The following is a 17,040-nucleotide window of genomic DNA, read 5'->3' as shown; positions in this document are numbered from 1 at the left end:
GGACAATGTTTCATTCACAAGATTAAAGTCCAACAGCCCTCAAAGCTTAGCAGGGACCATAAAGTCACTTTGCCCTTTTGAAATCCACTCTCTAACTAATCTTGCAAACTAGGGTCAGGTTTTATTTAGAAGCTTATTTTACTACCATTAGCTTCCTCCATAAAGAAAACATTACACTAAACACTACAGACAAATATTAGCTTAAATCAATGTGAAATAATCCTAATTTTCTAAAAAAAGTAAAGGGAAAGCTGCAGCTGGAGCAGTTTTAAAGTGATTGGTGCATGTTGCCACAGGAAGCAGAGCCTACCAAAGTGTGCCATGGAGAAATTAAGAGAGCTTCCCTTTGACAAGCAGGAACTCTTTTGCTGAGGACTGGCTGACTGGATGTTCTGAAGCCAACCTTCCCACAAGTGTCTGGGACAGTCAGGCCTGTTTCAGGTACTATCACAAGGTAGGGAGGCTTAAATAAAACCAGAATGCACATAGACTGTTAAAATTCTTACTTTGACTGCTTTGCTCCTGCTCTAAAAAGGACAATAGCTTGTTTTTCCAGAGGCTGACTCACTGCTGCTGGTCTTACAAGGCCAGAAGGAAAGAATCACAAGTACTGAACCCAGTTGGTCCCTTGAGATAAACATAGGCTGCATCTGTAGTGACCAAGAAAGGTAAACTGAACGACAGGCCTATGTTTTCTCTACCTGAAAGTAAATTTATGAGACTGCAATTCATGCAATAAGAGATTTCAGAAAGGAGAAAAAAGGAAAAAAAAAAAGTAGGGGAGGAAGGGGAAGCACATCCTGCAACATGACAGAAGTTATACTAAACGAAGGGAAAAGTAACTCCTTCACCAAAGAACTAACAAAGTCTTTACTCACTTTTCTCAGCATCACTATTACTGCCATTTTTTTCAGTTGGCAAATCATGAAACTTTACAGGAACATATAAAGGTTCACTCTGCAATGAATCAGTACAAGTAAAAATACAGTTAAGCAGGATATTTCAATTATTACCAGAAATTATTTAGCAAATTAGAAAACTAAATGAAGAAAAAGTTAATAGCAGGAGAATCAGACTTAAAACAGGTTTGCACACAGTGGATAGATTAGTCAAAATTCATGTATACAATATACTGTATGTTACACATATTGGTAAAACACAGTACTGAAAGAGAACTGTGCTCTTTTGTGTGTATCCTCATGAACACAAAAATTATGGCCAGCCTACTGATTAAAATTACAAATGAGTCATCAATATTACAGATATTTCATTAGCTATAGCTTCTGTCCAAATTGTAAACTAAAAACATGAAATACAGATTGTACATACAAAAATTCAAGTACTCATTTTCTTCCCATGACCCTAAAAGTCCCTATTTTCTACCCTAGACCTAAACATCAAAAAAGTTTGGGAAATACCTACAATACATTAGGCGCTTAAAAGTATTTCAAGCAATTAAAACTTCTGCTTACAAGACAAGTTTTAAGCTACTTGTTTAGATTAAATTGATAAACTGTAAAAGTAAAGTCATTAAAAAGATCTGGTAGCTGGATTTTCATTAGGCTTGCTTAGAATAAAAATTTTGGTGGATGTTTAAATTAATGCAAAATTGCCCAATTTTCTAGAGTCACATTATCTTAATGAATTGAGAAGGCGAAGATTTTATTCTTAAGTAGAGATAGATAAAGTTCAAAATCCCCAAAAAATTAAATGAAGAATACATCTGAAAAAAATGTCTCTTCAAGTAATTCTGTATAAAATATCCATACAGCAATTTGCAATACTCCATTGCTTCCTCCACTCTATTACAGAGATGGTACTGAGCTGAATCTGTAAAGGTTTTCTCTGTAGAAGATTATATTTCTTTGACAAACTACTAGAGAAGCATTCAATTAAGTGCTTTATTGAGCTGAGAACCCATATTTCTTATAGTAAGCAATACCATTATTTGCAGCACTTATTAGTAACATATAAGCATATAAGTTACCAATCCCCTTTGACAAAACCTATTACACTTAAAACTGCCATATTTTATAAAGAGTAAGTCAAGATAGCTGTGCCATGTTATTGTAAAGCATTCACCTTCATAAATTAAGGCACTTACCAGAGAACTGTTCACAGTGGTATCTGTTGTACAAGCAGCAAAATAACCTTCAGCATCTGCAAACTAATTACAGAAATCTTCATGTAATAAACTACCTAGGCAAAGTCATTAGTAACTGTAATTTTTGAAGAGTAAAGTTTTTTATGACTTTTTCCATCATTCTGTCACAATTCCCTGTCTCCTCTCAGCCCTCCTCCCCAATACCAAGAGGGCTTACAAGTTCAGTAACAATTTCAATACTTCCCTGTACCTCTTGGACCCCACTGAGTTAAACTACCCAGGTATGAGGCTCTTAGATACAGAAATCCCACAAAATTCAGTCCTAGGGACACAATGCCCACTAAATGATTGTGCATCTATTAACAACAAGATGCTTCCTTCTTCATTTTATTGAGGCAAAGTTCCTTTCCCTCCTCCTTTCTGCACCTTACCAAACCCATACTCCCTGAGCTGCAGCTTGCTGTTCTACCATGATGGTAGCAAAATTATAAACAAAGCTTTTAATGTGGAAGAGAACTTAAAAGTAAGGTGTGTGTGTTTCTCCAAGCAATCATTGAAATAAAAACATATAAATGGATGTGTTGTCCAGACTAATAAACAGAAGACACTTTAAAGGGACTTGAAATAATTACAGAGTTGAATATTTAACTACACCCCTTGAAGGGAAATAAATTTTCTAATAACACATTACAGTCCTGTCTGCACTGCTCTTTTGAAAAGGAAAAATAATGGGATTCCAATAGCAGTGTCATGAGTGCCACACACAACATGTGACACACTGGGCACTCTTAGTCATTGCTTTCCAGTTTGTATTTCATTACTGTCAGCAAAGAAACTAAGTTCTGTTTATTCCCAAATTAGCTTATGAAGATTCTGAACAAAATCAAGTCTAACACATGCCATATTACATACAAACACTTGGTATTAAAGGCTGATCTAGCAAAAATTGTATCAAGATATCAGCCAACTTTAAATGCTGTATGTGTTTAACTCAAGATTTTTTTTTAAATATTTTTTCAGTTGTCCTTTGTGCTTTGTCTTTTCTTAAAAAAAATCATACTTTAAATGTTATGCCTGCAACTGTCACTATCAGTGAAGTCTAACATATCAAGAAAATTTCAAGTCACTTTCTTTCACACAACCTATTTTCTATAAAGACATGTTGATTAACAGCATGTTCTTGGATCACATTTTCTGGGTTTTATGTGAGATTAGTGTCAAACCAAATGCCTTCCTGCTTCCTGAGTGCTGCCGTTCAGCATCTTGAAACACTGGCACAGAACAACTGCTCTTCCCAGCATCTCTTGGAAAAAAAACCCCTACTTCTGTCATATAACACAATTTTAGGTTCTAGCACAAACTATGCCTAATTCTGGAATGAGCATCAGAAGGTCACTCATGCATAAAAGGTATAATATTAACAACAACAACAACAACCATGTAATTCTACCACCCTTACTAAATGTAACTTTAAACCCCTCAAAACAGTCAGCAAACAGTTCATAGCTGTGCCAGAGACAAAAAGAGTCAGTGCTAAAAATCAGCTACAAAGTTCTGATTCCATTGGTTGCAGATGTTGGGGGAGTCAAAGGGAACCAAGAGCCAGCAGGGAGTTTCATAAGCTCTTGTTAAGAGGAATTATCCTCTGCAATTGCCCAGGATACAAATCCAGGCTGCAGGGAGCAATGGCCTGGCCCAGCAGAGCATTTCTTACAACTCCTGACACATCTCACATTGCTTTTTCTTGCCTCTCACCCTTCCACATGACAACTGTTACAGCTGCCATGTCTTCCTGTGGCATGATTCAGCTTATACCTCAAATATGTAACCTTTGCTCTTCTCTAGTCTCTATTTTAAGGGGTTTTTTTCTGTACAAGCTTAGACAAATATCACAACATCTACAGAGCTGTAATACTTACAAAAGCTGCATGCCTTCCACGAAACCCACGAGTGCACTGTTGCCTCCATGGCTTCCAAACAATAAATCCCAGGAGGTACAGGACAAACATGGATGTTTTTGCAAATGTACTGAAAAAGGGTTTGTTGTACCTTGTAAAAACATACTGTGGAAAGAAAATAATTGCAGTATCCAAAATTACCAACTAGGTAAGAGTTCACAAAATGAATGATCAAGTGTAAATATACAGTCCAGAACAGCCTGGCTCCCAAAATACCAGAGCTGTGAGTATTGGCATGGATAACCAAAGGAATCAAGTGGCCCTACCTGTTCTGGGGGAACTCTCTCCCAAACTACCTCCAATGCCAACAAAAAGGGACTTTTTGTAAGAAACAATTCCACAGAAGGAAAACCACTTGTATCTCACCAAGCAACACATTTATATGCTACTCAAATAGCACTGAAAATACATTTACATACAAATATTTTCTAAATTGAAGATGACTTTTATAAGCAATAATATATTAACCATAAATTAGAGAAGATTACTTTGGCTAAATAACATTTCAGTATCAAAAGTGACTCTACCAGCTCATTAAAAAAAAAATTTATTAATATCACATGATAAGGACAGACATTTGTATATGCTTAGTTTCAAAACTGATATAGAACATAATGACAGTTCAGAGAAATTAATTTAGGAGTTTATTAAAAACTCAATTTCCATTGCTAAAGCTCTGGTTTAAGTCGTAAAACTTAACATGAAATAAATACCACAATAGTTTGAATATGGTTAATATATGAGCTAGATGAAATTACAGGGTTTAAACTCCATGACTTGAGTCCTTTCATCCTGAATTTCTGGATGTTCTGAACTGCAATTCAGCACATCAATCAACCTGCCATGTTACAGCTCATTTACTAATTTTTGGGAACTATATGGGCATTATTTTAATCAATATAGCAATAACAAAATGAACTCCCTGATTACAGTACACAGTGATAAGTTTATGCTGTTTCATTTTAAAGTCATCAGTAACATCTTCTGTCTCAAAAGAAACAGGCACTGAATTGAACTCATCTGTAATTTTTAGTGGATTCAGGCTGGTGAAACACCAAGTTTGATAATTATGATTCTGCTGCATTTTTCTCATTAATTTCCCCTTAAAGTTTGTGAAACAATACTCACAGAAGTGAGCTCTGAAGAGGCCACCCAGATGACATCAACCAGGAGGAGAATGACAATTCCTAGAGCCATTCGCCTGCGCTGGGCAGATGAGCTGCTCTGGGAGCTCATCCGGTTCATGATAAAAACCCACACCATTTGGAACCTGGCCAGAGGGGACAGAAATAACACACAGAAGGTTACAGTGGCACACAAAAAAATAAACACTGGGGGCAACTGCTTCATTCACATGAACAGGACCTGATATGCAAGGACACACATGACTGTGTTGTTAAAAACCAGATCTTTGACAGATCCGGCAGGAAATTTTCAGAGATATTAGTGACAATTAGAAAGTAAATTTTAATTTTGCAAAAATTTATCAACTGCTTTAGGAATGAAGTAAAAAAAAAATTAGGTAAAACACAATTTGCAATTTACACTACAAGTTCTGCAAACAGTATAAATTAGATTGATGTGTTGTGACAAATGTCAGAAACGAGTTTAAACTTAGAGGCATTCAGCAAATATTTCAGAAGACGTAGGAAAACATTTGGGTAAATTATAAACTCTTACAACAAGAGGTGATTCAAGAAAAAAACAGAATAATTACTTGTAAACTTAAAAAAGTAGACTTCACATGTAATCGTATTAAAAAATTTATATAGCTATCTGGTAATTTATGAAATATAGGCCTGAACCAATTCTAGTGAAAATCTATCAAAAATTCATTAATGCTGCTGCAAAGGAATTCAGATTTGTGACACAGCTTTACAGCTGCCCATTGGATGGCCTAAATTTATGGAAGGCCTAAATTTAGGAAAACTTCCAATTATATTACTAAAAAGCTTCAAATACAATTGACAAAGACTGATGATTCATTCTTGTACTAGAGTCCTTTACAAACTCTCTAATGAATATTAGCCAAACATGTATGTGGTATTTCTATCATTAACCTTCACTTATTTATGTATATAGTTTAAGAACCAATTTATTAAGAGTTCATTAACTACAGATGCATAACATACCATTAACTCAAACACCATCTCTGAGAGAACTGCTCAAGGAACTGCAATCTAAGTCATCTTTAGAGAGCAGCTTCTGACTTTCACAGTAAATAGAGGTCAGCTGCTTTGCTAATATGGTTTGATAAATTTTAATTGAACTTTGTTTTTTCCACATGTGTCCACATACAAATACTTGCTTTCTTTTCATTATTTACAAATTATTTATGAAAGAGACGGTGCAATAATGTACTCAGTGAGTGAAGAAGGTACATTATGTTTTTCCAGAACAGCCTCAGATTAAGGATTTAAGTGCCCAGATATGCACAAGCACATTGGAGATCACAGCATTGTTTTTTGCATTGACTCATATTCTATACAGTCTCTACCATGTTCAAACCTTGACATTTTTTTCCTCCATTTCTCAAAGGGCCTCTTTCAAAATGAAAATGAACAGGCAGAGTTCCTGAAGTATAATTATACCACTAGATCTATGCCGATATATTCCATGTGTGGGCATCAGTTCTGGATAATTACTCTGCTTTTCTGATAAAATGGTGGGACTGACAAAAGAAAGCAGAAATCTGTAAGTAGAGAGAGGCAAAGTTATGAAAGACTCAGCAAGGAATTATAGTTTCTACTTGATATAGAATAAAGGAGAAAATATGTGTTCTCAAAGAGAGAGCAAATAAATGTATTACCTTAAACTTGAAGAAACTAACATAAAGGTTTTCAAGCTTGAAAGCTTATAAAGGCTTTTTCAGTTTTTAGGAATGGTTTAACAAATACTACATATTATACTCTACAAACTTTGCCTTTATTAATTTCAGACTAATAGCCTACAAGCCATTACATGAAGTTATATATAACCTAAAAATTGCTTGCGTGTTTGCATAATATGCAGCTAATGTGGAAACTGGGAATAGAAGAGTTCAAAGAAGCTGGAAGGAAGAAATCTCACTCCTGTCAGGCTACAGCACAACTCAGGGACAGTGGGAAATGATCCCAGGAAGAGAAAGCACTGCAGCCTTCCATGAGCTCTGTGCTGCAGGCAGGAGGGACAGGCAGCTGGGGAGGCAGGAGGGAATGGCCCAGCTGATCAACTGGACATCTCCACATCAGATGTTCCCCCACACCTACAGCTCTGCTGCTCTCACCACAGGCTGCTTCAAAGCACACTCTGTGAACAGAGATCATGCACAGATAACATTCACATTCTGCAGCTGTTTAATCTTGTGCTCAGTTTGTCTACCTTAGGCTTCAACAAATCCCTTTAAAATCCTTCAACAGGAGCAAAGTAAAGGATGATGGAACATGCAGCACTTCTTAGATAAGAGGTTACACATGAAGTTATTCAGAGTCTATGCATATTTTACACCATTTCTTCTGTAACTTTGCTAAGTAGATGCTAAAATTCTAAATAAAGAGCCCATAATTATGCCTTGGAAGTTGGAATTTTTTTATGTTGCAGTAAGAGCAGCTATTACTTCTCATCTGACTACCAAGTAGCTGTTTAACATTTCTGTGTGCCTAATATAGCCTTTGCTCAATCCTTCCCTAACAAGGCAAAAAGCTTAACAAGAAAAGGTGACTATCAAGTGCAGCACCATCACCCTCAAGCTAAGAGTTGACTAAAAAAGTTACCAAGCAGCAATAGTAAAATGCCTGTAAAGTTCAGCAGAAATTCAAAAGCCTACTGAAACCTCAATAATAAGTTTTAGGACAGAATTAAAACCCTGTAAAACATCACACAAAATGCAAAAATGCAAAGCCAGACTGAAACTACTGTTTTGAGAAGTTTTAGACAGACATTGTCCCACTTATTAACAGTACTCACTAACTTGCAATGAAATTCAATTCCACACTTTTATGTTTGGCTTCTGTACATGGAGGGCAATATGCTCTGATAGAAATGACACACAAGAACAAGAATTTTCTCACATTACCTTCCACAATAACTGTAAAAAAGAAACAAAAGTGGTGACTAACAAACTTCACACTTCATGTCAAAGTGAAGAGAGTCTCCTAAAAAAAAACAAAAAAAGAGCAAAGTGTGAAACATCATGTGCACAGGTATATTAAGCATTTATCTTTGCAAAATACTGTCTAAAATTTCAAGTTCTACAAGTTCTTCTGCAGCTCAAGTCCTAAGTGCTGGGGACATAGATATCTAGAACCTTAAGAACTGGTCTATATAAAAAATGCCAGCAGGCAGCCCTGACTTGCAGGAAAACAGGATCCTTACCTACTTTTAATATTATAAACAACACAATCCCTTCCTTATTAATTGACTATAGAAGTTCACAGGAACAAGAACCTGATGATGTTAAATTCTGAATTTCTAAGCTATGCAGAGAAAGGCACTATTTCTCCAGTGCACATTCCTAAGCAAAGAATTTAAACATTGGAACTAGGAAGGTAATGGAAGAACATACAGACTTGTTTGCCTTAAAATAATCTAGAAAGATAAAGCCCTCCATGTTATGTCTTGTGAAAGCCCAGTATCTTTCCTTCCTTAAATGGATACAGCACTATTATTGTATTAAAACAAAACATCATCTTACATAAAATTTATTTATCATTTTTAAACTCAGATCCTAATAGCACATTCAATAAAATCCACTGTTATACAGGAAAAGAAATATACAAAATAGAGCCATAAGTTTTATTGCCTGGAAGTGCTGGAATTTTTATTATTATTAATATTACTATTATTATTAATGTGAAATGTTGCTCAGCTCTGTTTTAGGGTCAACAGGAGTCACACACTATGCTAAGGAGTCTCAAATTAGTGTCCCCAACAGAAGTGGCACCAAGGGCAGAATTAAATGCTTACCCAAAATTAGCTTTTGATCACCTGTCAAGCATGGCTGAGAGTTTGTAAAGTGTTAACAGGGAGCAACAGCTAAATTCATGTTTCTCACCTCTTTGATTAAGAGCTAACTCATTAGCAGGGATCCCACAAGCCCCCACTGAACTCAACATTTACACACAGCAAGTTCAAACCTTTTCCAGAGTTTACTAAATGATCATAACTGCTTAAAAAGACCCAACAAACTGGAAGATGCATTTTTAAGACAAAAGTATGTGATTATCCATCTTCTATTTCACAAAGACAATGCTCACTGTAGATCCTGCACACCAAGGCAATTAATCACAAAATCACAGAGTATTTTGAGTTGGAAAGGACCCACAAGTATCATAAAGTCCAACTCTTAAATGAATGTCCCAGGGACTGAAGCCACAACCTTGGCATTATTATTGTAGGGCTTTACCCTCACAGAACATTTAATTTATCAAGTGAAAAAAGTTATGATAAATTTAAGCCACCAGAAGACAGAGACTGGTTTAAAAGTAAATATCATTTTCTACTCTATTCATAGAGCAGAAACTTGAGCATGTTTGCCCTTTGTTTCCATTATTAGGAAATAATATGCTTTCCACATAGTGTAACTTTAAACACACCAGCTCTAATCTGACATTTAAAGAAATATTCATTTAAAATACTTTTCTTAATATCATTATAATTTTCAGCAAACAGCACTGAGACCTTGTAAAGTCTCCTTTTTAAAATTTATTTACCATTCCAACAGTCTTAGAGTCGGTGCTGTCATCTTGCAGAAACATTTTTCAGCCAGTTACATGAAGATCTTCTGAAAAACAAACATTAAAAATGTTCTTGTCATGACACTGTGCTTTGATTTTAAAATGCTGCAGTACCCTAGATCATGTAAGAAGAGCCACCACCTCAATTTATGATATCAAAATGATATAAAAAGCAGTTTCACTGCAGTAGTAGTCTACAGTGCATGTTCACAGAGCTGACTGCACTGAAGCCAACAGGCTCAGCAGCCTGTCCAACTCTCCTGAACATGCAACAAGCAACTTCTGAGGGCAGGAAATAAAACTGCACCATTGATACTTCATGTGCAAGCTTATTGGGACAGCATCAAATGTTTCTTTGTGCAGATTATTTCCACATTACAAGCTCTGCCCAAGAAGAGAAAATCACATGAAATTCTCAAACTTTTACTGCACTGACAATTAGGGAAGAGAACATTATAGGCCAAAGAATTGCCAAATCATTGCAAAACAGAAGTATTGCTGTTCTGGCTGTTCCAGGAGGAAAGCACACAGCTTGTCTCTCCTCTCCACCACCAAAAAATAGAAAAAAAGAACATAGCAAGAATGCCAAAAGACACAGAACAGCATCTCAGTCACAAGCCATGGTGCAAGCAAGTCAACTGGAAATTCTTCCTTGTATTTACTCAAGATTATTTCATATACAATTTGAAAGACAACATATCAAGATAAGGCTTGCAGGCAAAATAAATGGGTTTAGTTTTTCCAGTTATACCAGCTGCTCCAACAATACAAGTTCTGGGATACAACCTCCTCCCCCTTTTAACATGTTCTGTCATCATGTCTTGTTTCATATTGGATTGTTCTTGAGATAAGAGAAACAGAGACACTGCTTTCACTTTAACCAGAAAAAAAAAAAAAAAGGCAAAACAAAACTGAAAGTAAAATTATTTACATTTATATGTCAAAATCTGTAAGCCTACATTAAAGCAACATTAATCTAACATAACTCTGATGTCTACTCAACCTCCAAAGGGTACCATGAGGTGAGAGCAAAGGCAAGAATATTCAGAAGAGATGGAAAAGTGAGCCTTAGACGACATGACTATTACATTCACTGCAGCCCTGTCATTTTTACTCAAAGAAAGTTTCCTGTAGGTTCTTAGAATATAGCAAAGCAAAAGATCCAAAAAAGCAACCAAGATTTCCATACCAGTACTGAGTTCTGCAAGTAGAGATCACTGCTCCCATCTGCATAGGAAGTTACTCAAGACCAAAGTCTGCACAGAAAACACATTAATTTTACTATTAAAATAAGAGAATTTAGCTTAATCAAAGGTATGTTTTAGGAATCTGGTGGTATGTAACAGTCATGCTATCAAACTGCCATGGCACAGCTGGATATGGGTATTTGAGGAATAAAAAGAACAAAAATGTTTGAATGTTTTTATGAATGAAATGAAAGCTTCCTATTCAGCACTTACTCAAAATTCATGAAACAATGCTTCAAACAAATTTTCCTATACAGAACTAGTAGTGCAGGGTATTAATGTGTTTTATACCTCAGGGTCCTTACCAGCTACCAGCCTACCCAAGCACTCAGCTCTCAGTAAGAGAGAAGGCAAGATACCCCAGCAAGGCTGTGACCCTGCTGGACTTGAAGTCTGACTGAATGAGTTGGAAACACCCCAGTTTCAGGTCAGCAGAGTGAAAACTGACAAGCAGAACATACACTGATCTCCTTGTTATTCTTGTCCAGCAACATTCGGAGAAAAAACTCCATGTCAAGCTGCCAAGGCCTCTCTAAGCTTCACCACGTACAGAGCAATCCCAGCCACCAGCAGCTCCACATTTAACATCAGCTAAGGATTACAAATGACATCCATTTCACATGCTGCAGATCTAATCTGGTCTAGTGCAAGGACTAAACATATCGTGCTTTGTCACAGGATATACAGACACAGATTCCTGATAAGAACCAGCAGAGCAGCTTGCAGAGAGACACCCTGGCAGCCGAGCCTTCCAGGCAAGGGAGAAATAATCCACGAAATCACTGCACTTGGAGTGAACAGGGGGCTCCTTCCTGCCCACAGATATCTTTGGGGAAAAGCAGCAGGAACAAAGAGAAGGAAATGAGTAAGTCTTCTTAATGCACTCAGAGAAAAGTGAATGCCTAAGAGAAAAGATATATGGCTCAAGCCCTGGGGACCTCGGGGGAGGAAGAGTGACTAGAAACTCACAAGTAGAACACTGGAAACTGCAGGAGGAAAGGAAAGGGAGCTGCAGGCCAAGCAGGGGAAGCACGTACCCCTCACAGCCCCAGGCAGGCAGGACAGCGGTGCCAGCTCAGAATCACTGAATTAATCCGGTTGGAAAAGAGCTCTGAGATCATCGAATCCAACCCATGACCAAACACCACCCTGTCAACCAGACCGTGGCAAAGGCTTTCCTTACACACCTCCAGGGATGGCAACTCCACCATCTCCCCGGGCAGCCCATTCCATTGTTTAATCAACCTTCCGTACAGAAATTCTTCCCGATGTCCAACCTGACCCTCCCTTGGCGCAGTTTAACACCGTGTGTGCGCTCTTGTCCCGTCACCGCTGCCTGGGAGCTCGACCCCCGCCCGGCTCCTGTCAGGGAGCTGTGCAGGGCAACACGGTCTCCCCAAAGCCTCCTTCACCCCGGGCTAAACTCCCCAGCTCCCTCTGACACCGCTCACAGGAGCTGCGCTCCACACCCTCAGCCGCTCCGCTGCCCTTCCCCGGACACGCTCCAGCGCCCGAGAGCCTTTCCTGCAGCGAGCGCACGGAGCGGGGCACGGCGGCCGAGGCGGCGCCGAGCCCAGGGCCAGGGTCGCTGCCCCGGTGGCTCTGCCCGCACTGCTGCGGGTACAGCTCGTTCCGGGGACAGCGGAACCCTCCACACCCGCAGCCCGCCCAGGGCAGCTCCCCGGGCCGGGGAGAGGAGGGCGCGTTCCGCACAGCGCTGTCACGGGCGGCCGGGGCCGAGGGGCGGCGGACACGGGGCACTCGCACACCCTCGGCCCCCACTCGCACGAAGGGACAAAGTTCCCTCCCGGGCCCGGCCCGCTCAGCCCTGCGGGGCCTCTCGGCCGCGGTAGCCCCGGCAGCGGCGGGACCCGCCCGTTCCGGCCCCGTTCCCGTCCCGGCCCCGCTCCCGGTACCTGAGGCCGCGCCGGGCCCGGCGCCCCCCGCGCTCCGTCCGGCGGCGGCACCGCCCGCCCGCGCCGGACACCCGCAATCCATCCCCGAGCCCGCGAGCGACCGCCCCGCCCGCCCCGCCCGCGGGCCGGCCCCATCGACCCGCTCGGGCAGCAGCTCCACAGCCCTGTCCTGCTGCCCGCCCCCCGCCCGGCGCGGGAGGGGCGGCGGGGCAGAGCGGCAGCGGCAAGGGCGGCCCGGACAGCCCGGTCCACAGCCCCGTCCCTACCGTCAGCCACGTCCCTGTCCCCAATACCGTCACCATCCACATCCCTGTCCCCACCACCGTCCCCATCGCCATCTACATCCCTGTCCGCACCGCACTCATCGTCATCATCCCCATCTACATCCCTGTCCCCACCACCATCCCCGTCCGCGTCCCTGTACCCACCACAGTCATCATCACCATCCCCATCTACATCCTCATCCCTGTCCCCACCACACTTATTGTCATCATCCCCATCCCTGTTCCCATTGCCGCCACCGTCACCATCCCCATCCATATACCTGTTCCCACCACATGACCATCCGCATCTCCATCCCATCCCTATCCTTGTGCCTGTCCCCATTCTGATCCCTGTCCCCATTCCCGTCTACGTCCCCATCCCGGTCCCCATTGCCATCACCGACCCCATTCCTATCAGGCTTCCCTTCACTGCCTCCATCCCCATCTCCATCTCAGGCCAAATCGCTTCCCCCTTCCTTGTCCTCATCCCTATCCCTGTGTCCATCCCCGTTCCCATCCCATTCCCATCCCCATGCCCATCCTGTTCCAATCCTGTTCCCATCCCATGTCCATCCCTGTTCCCATCCCATTCCCATCCCCATGCCCATCCTGTTCCAATCCTGTTCCCATCCCATTCCCATCCCCATGTCCATCCCATTGCCATCCCCATGCCCATCCTGTTCCAATCCTGTTCCCATCCCTGTTCCCATCCCCGTGTCCATCCCATTCCCATCCCTGTTCCCATCCCATTCTCATCCCCATGTCCATCCCGTTCCCATCCCCGTGTCCCACCAGGCAGCCCTGCTCTAGGCATGGACATTTATACAGCCTCCTCCAAAACTTTAAGATAAGCAAGTTAAAAAAAAATTAACAAAAACACCCACAAAAAAACCACAAAAATCTAAAATATGGAGGAACAGAGAAGGCAGGGGAAGAGAGCACAGAGTGAAGAACTAGAGATGGAGAAGTGGAAATGGAGCTTGAAACTAGTCTGTCAAAAAAAAAAAAAAAAAAAAAAACCAAAAAAAGGGGAAGAAGCAAAACAGAAGCGTACAAGACCCTTGAGAAATGTCCTAAAATGCAGTGAGGTGGTGGAATCTTAGTTTCATGGTTACCATAATCTTTACATTCTGTGATACAAAATCTCACAGGACTTGAAAGCAGTGGCAACTATTAAATTTTTGCTTCACTATCAACACACTTTTAAGAGCATAAAAAAGTGATATTGTGTAGACATGCAAGCTAAATTAAAGCAAAATTTCAAGATGTCTATGTTAGTGACTAACAAGCTGCAAAAGGAAATGCTAGGCAAAGTCTATAAAAAGTATTGAATAAAATGAACTTTCATAGGCTTAGATGAAATTGCAAAATCAGATTCTGGTCCTGTTTGGTTTTGTAGTCAATGTTAGTACTCTTTGTACTCAACGAGTGTTGATTACTATTTAAGAATTAAGCTCACAGTACCAACCTAAAGATAACTAGGTGTATGTCACATCTTACAGATTATTCAGTATCACCTGCTAAGAGAAATAAAGCTTTTGGAAAAATTTAGCTATTACATATTTTGGAAATTTTATAGCAAAAACTGTTAGGAAACAATAGTAACCAATATATATACATGAATTAAAAGGTGTTTAATAATTATTAGGTGATATATATAATATAGCTGTGAAGTTATTTTAAATGCTACTCACACTTACAAACTGTTGAAATCAAACATGATATTTCACCCTTCCTATAGGTTAGTGATTGAAAAATCCATTCCCTCTCATATAAAAATGTGATAGTTTATCATCATTTTTCTGGGTGAGTTTTGCTGTTGGTATTGAGCTATTCCCTGTAGATAAACAAAAGTTGCTTCTTAAAAAAACAAACAAACAAACAACAAAAAAAAAACCCACCCCAAACTTGAAGAACTTTTAGTGTGAAACTGGTTTGGGCTTTTTTTGTGAGCCTGAATGTTGTAATCCACCTGTATTTTAATTTGCATATAGTAGCACTAAGAGACATCCAACAAGTTTGAAGCCCCATAAAAGTGATTGTTAGAAATAGTAAGATACAATCCCTACCCTAAAGCATTTATAGCATAAATGGCACAAGGACATGCAGTGAATTATATTCTTGGTTCAAACTGTCCGTTTTTTATGTACTCTGAGTGTACATTATAAATAAAGTATTGATTTGTTCTTCTGGCCTCACTACCACTATTGGACAAAATGAAATTGCCAAAATGTGCAGCATGGTGCTTTTACATGAAATTGTGACTTTACAGTTGTCTAAAGAGATTTTAGGTAAACTGAATTTCTTAGATAAAGTTTCAGGAAAACAGCAGTCCTCCTGATGATGCATTCTGTGGAATCCAGAGGAGTTGAAAAATAAATGCAATGTAACAGAAAAAACGTGTGTGCATCTCACAGCCTCTAATTTTCTTGGCTCTAGCAGGTCTTTGTTTAGTATTTATACAGAGACTCAGTGAACTTACACAGCTTACTCAAGGTCAGTCAGTTCATCAGCAGCAAAACCTGAAGAGAAAAGCAAAGAGTTATGACTACAGCACTGTGACACAGAAACTGCCTGTAATACTTTCCTATATCTAATAGTGCCTTTACTAAATAATATATTGGAAAATACTATACATAATTTATATTAAAATGGGGTGAATGTTTTATATTTTAAAAAAATCCCTGCTGCATTTGAACAGGGAGAATAAACAAGGCAGCAGGGAAGGTTGAGATTCCCAGGCTCTTCTATCTTAGCTGATTCAGAGAAAAAACTTGGTTTGCTGCCCCTGGAAAATGCTTTCCCACAGTAGTGATGACAAAATATCTGTGATATGCAGATTTTCTCTCTTTTTATGCTTTGGTCTCCTTTGACAGTGGAAAGCACATGAAATCCCACCTGAATTGAGAGCAGCTCTCTGGCTGTAGCTCCATGTGGCCTCTCGTGTATCAGTTTTCTTCTTCAGGAGGCAATGCAGCACCTCAATATGGCAGCACAGTTAAATCCACCTTGTTCAGGTTCTGATTTGAAGCATTTTGACTGGGGCAGGCAAACAGGAAGGCACTGCTGTCCTTCAGGTTGAGTGCCAAGAATTCTTCATCACAGGATGAAGCACTTACACTGTGGTTCCTGGGGAATTTTGAGAGAAACAGGTCAGCATTGTCAAAAGCCCAGAAGTTTGTAGCTATTACACTTAAAACTATCACAGGAATTCTGTATTTTTAGCTCTTGATTAAGTAATTTGCTTCCTATTGTAAAATTCATGTGATCTTGTGGATCACATAAATTTGTGATCATGGATCTTGTGTCTTCTCTGAAAGAAACTATTATGAGAATGATTTGTCTTTTGTTTTTACTGAGCCCTTTTCAGGAACTAGATTTGAGTAAACACATGTAATAAAACAATATGTATCTTGAAAGTGTACACATACTGCATATTTATTTTTCTTGCTGTGAATATTTTAGTTACATGCACAGCATTTTTGTAGGCAAAACAAAATTCTATTTCCCAGCATCACTGTAATATTTTCACAAGATAAAACATCCACAAAACATGCAAAGCTTCTAAATTGCACTTATCAAGAAAATTTAAATTTCGTTTCTGCTCATATATGTTCTACTTACAAGAACATAAAAGCTGATTTGGAAGAAATAGATCAGATCCCAAGAATGAAATTTAGTACTCTGTTGGTATCATAACAGAGCTCTACAAAGGAATTGAATCCACTTATTTTAGAGAAATACCTCCATCAAAAGGATTTGGAACAGATCTTTGATGAACAAAATGTCCATGTTGATGAAGGCAAGGCAAAGGAGCAGAAGAAACTGTATTAAAAAT

At 39.6% G+C, this 17,040-nt stretch overlaps 1 protein-coding gene across 1 annotated transcript in view; it reads right to left on the bottom strand.

Annotated features, from left to right (window-relative positions):
- SLC35F5 (solute carrier family 35 member F5) overlaps nucleotides 1–12,991 on the bottom strand; it is a 30,126-nt gene extending 17,135 nt beyond the window's left edge. Inside the window, exons 1-8 of the mRNA XM_058809212.1 lie at nucleotides 12,940–12,991; nucleotides 10,966–11,032; nucleotides 9,753–9,823; nucleotides 8,117–8,195; nucleotides 5,191–5,332; nucleotides 4,024–4,167; nucleotides 2,105–2,167; nucleotides 879–957 (exon numbers count right to left, since the gene is read on the bottom strand). Coding sequence (XP_058665195.1) covers nucleotides 879–957; nucleotides 2,105–2,167; nucleotides 4,024–4,167; nucleotides 5,191–5,325 — 421 coding nt within the window. The 5' untranslated portion in view covers nucleotides 5,326–5,332; nucleotides 8,117–8,195; nucleotides 9,753–9,823; nucleotides 10,966–11,032; nucleotides 12,940–12,991. The remainder of the gene's footprint in view (nucleotides 1–878; nucleotides 958–2,104; nucleotides 2,168–4,023; nucleotides 4,168–5,190; nucleotides 5,333–8,116; nucleotides 8,196–9,752; nucleotides 9,824–10,965; nucleotides 11,033–12,939) is intronic.
- Nucleotides 12,992–17,040: the final 4,049 nt, after the last annotated feature.

This window comes from Ammospiza caudacuta, chromosome 8, assembly GCF_027887145.1.
Source record: "Ammospiza caudacuta isolate bAmmCau1 chromosome 8, bAmmCau1.pri, whole genome shotgun sequence".
Classification (NCBI taxonomy): Eukaryota; Metazoa; Chordata; class Aves; order Passeriformes; family Passerellidae; genus Ammospiza; species Ammospiza caudacuta.
This window is presented reverse-complemented; position numbering and strand designations above follow the sequence as displayed.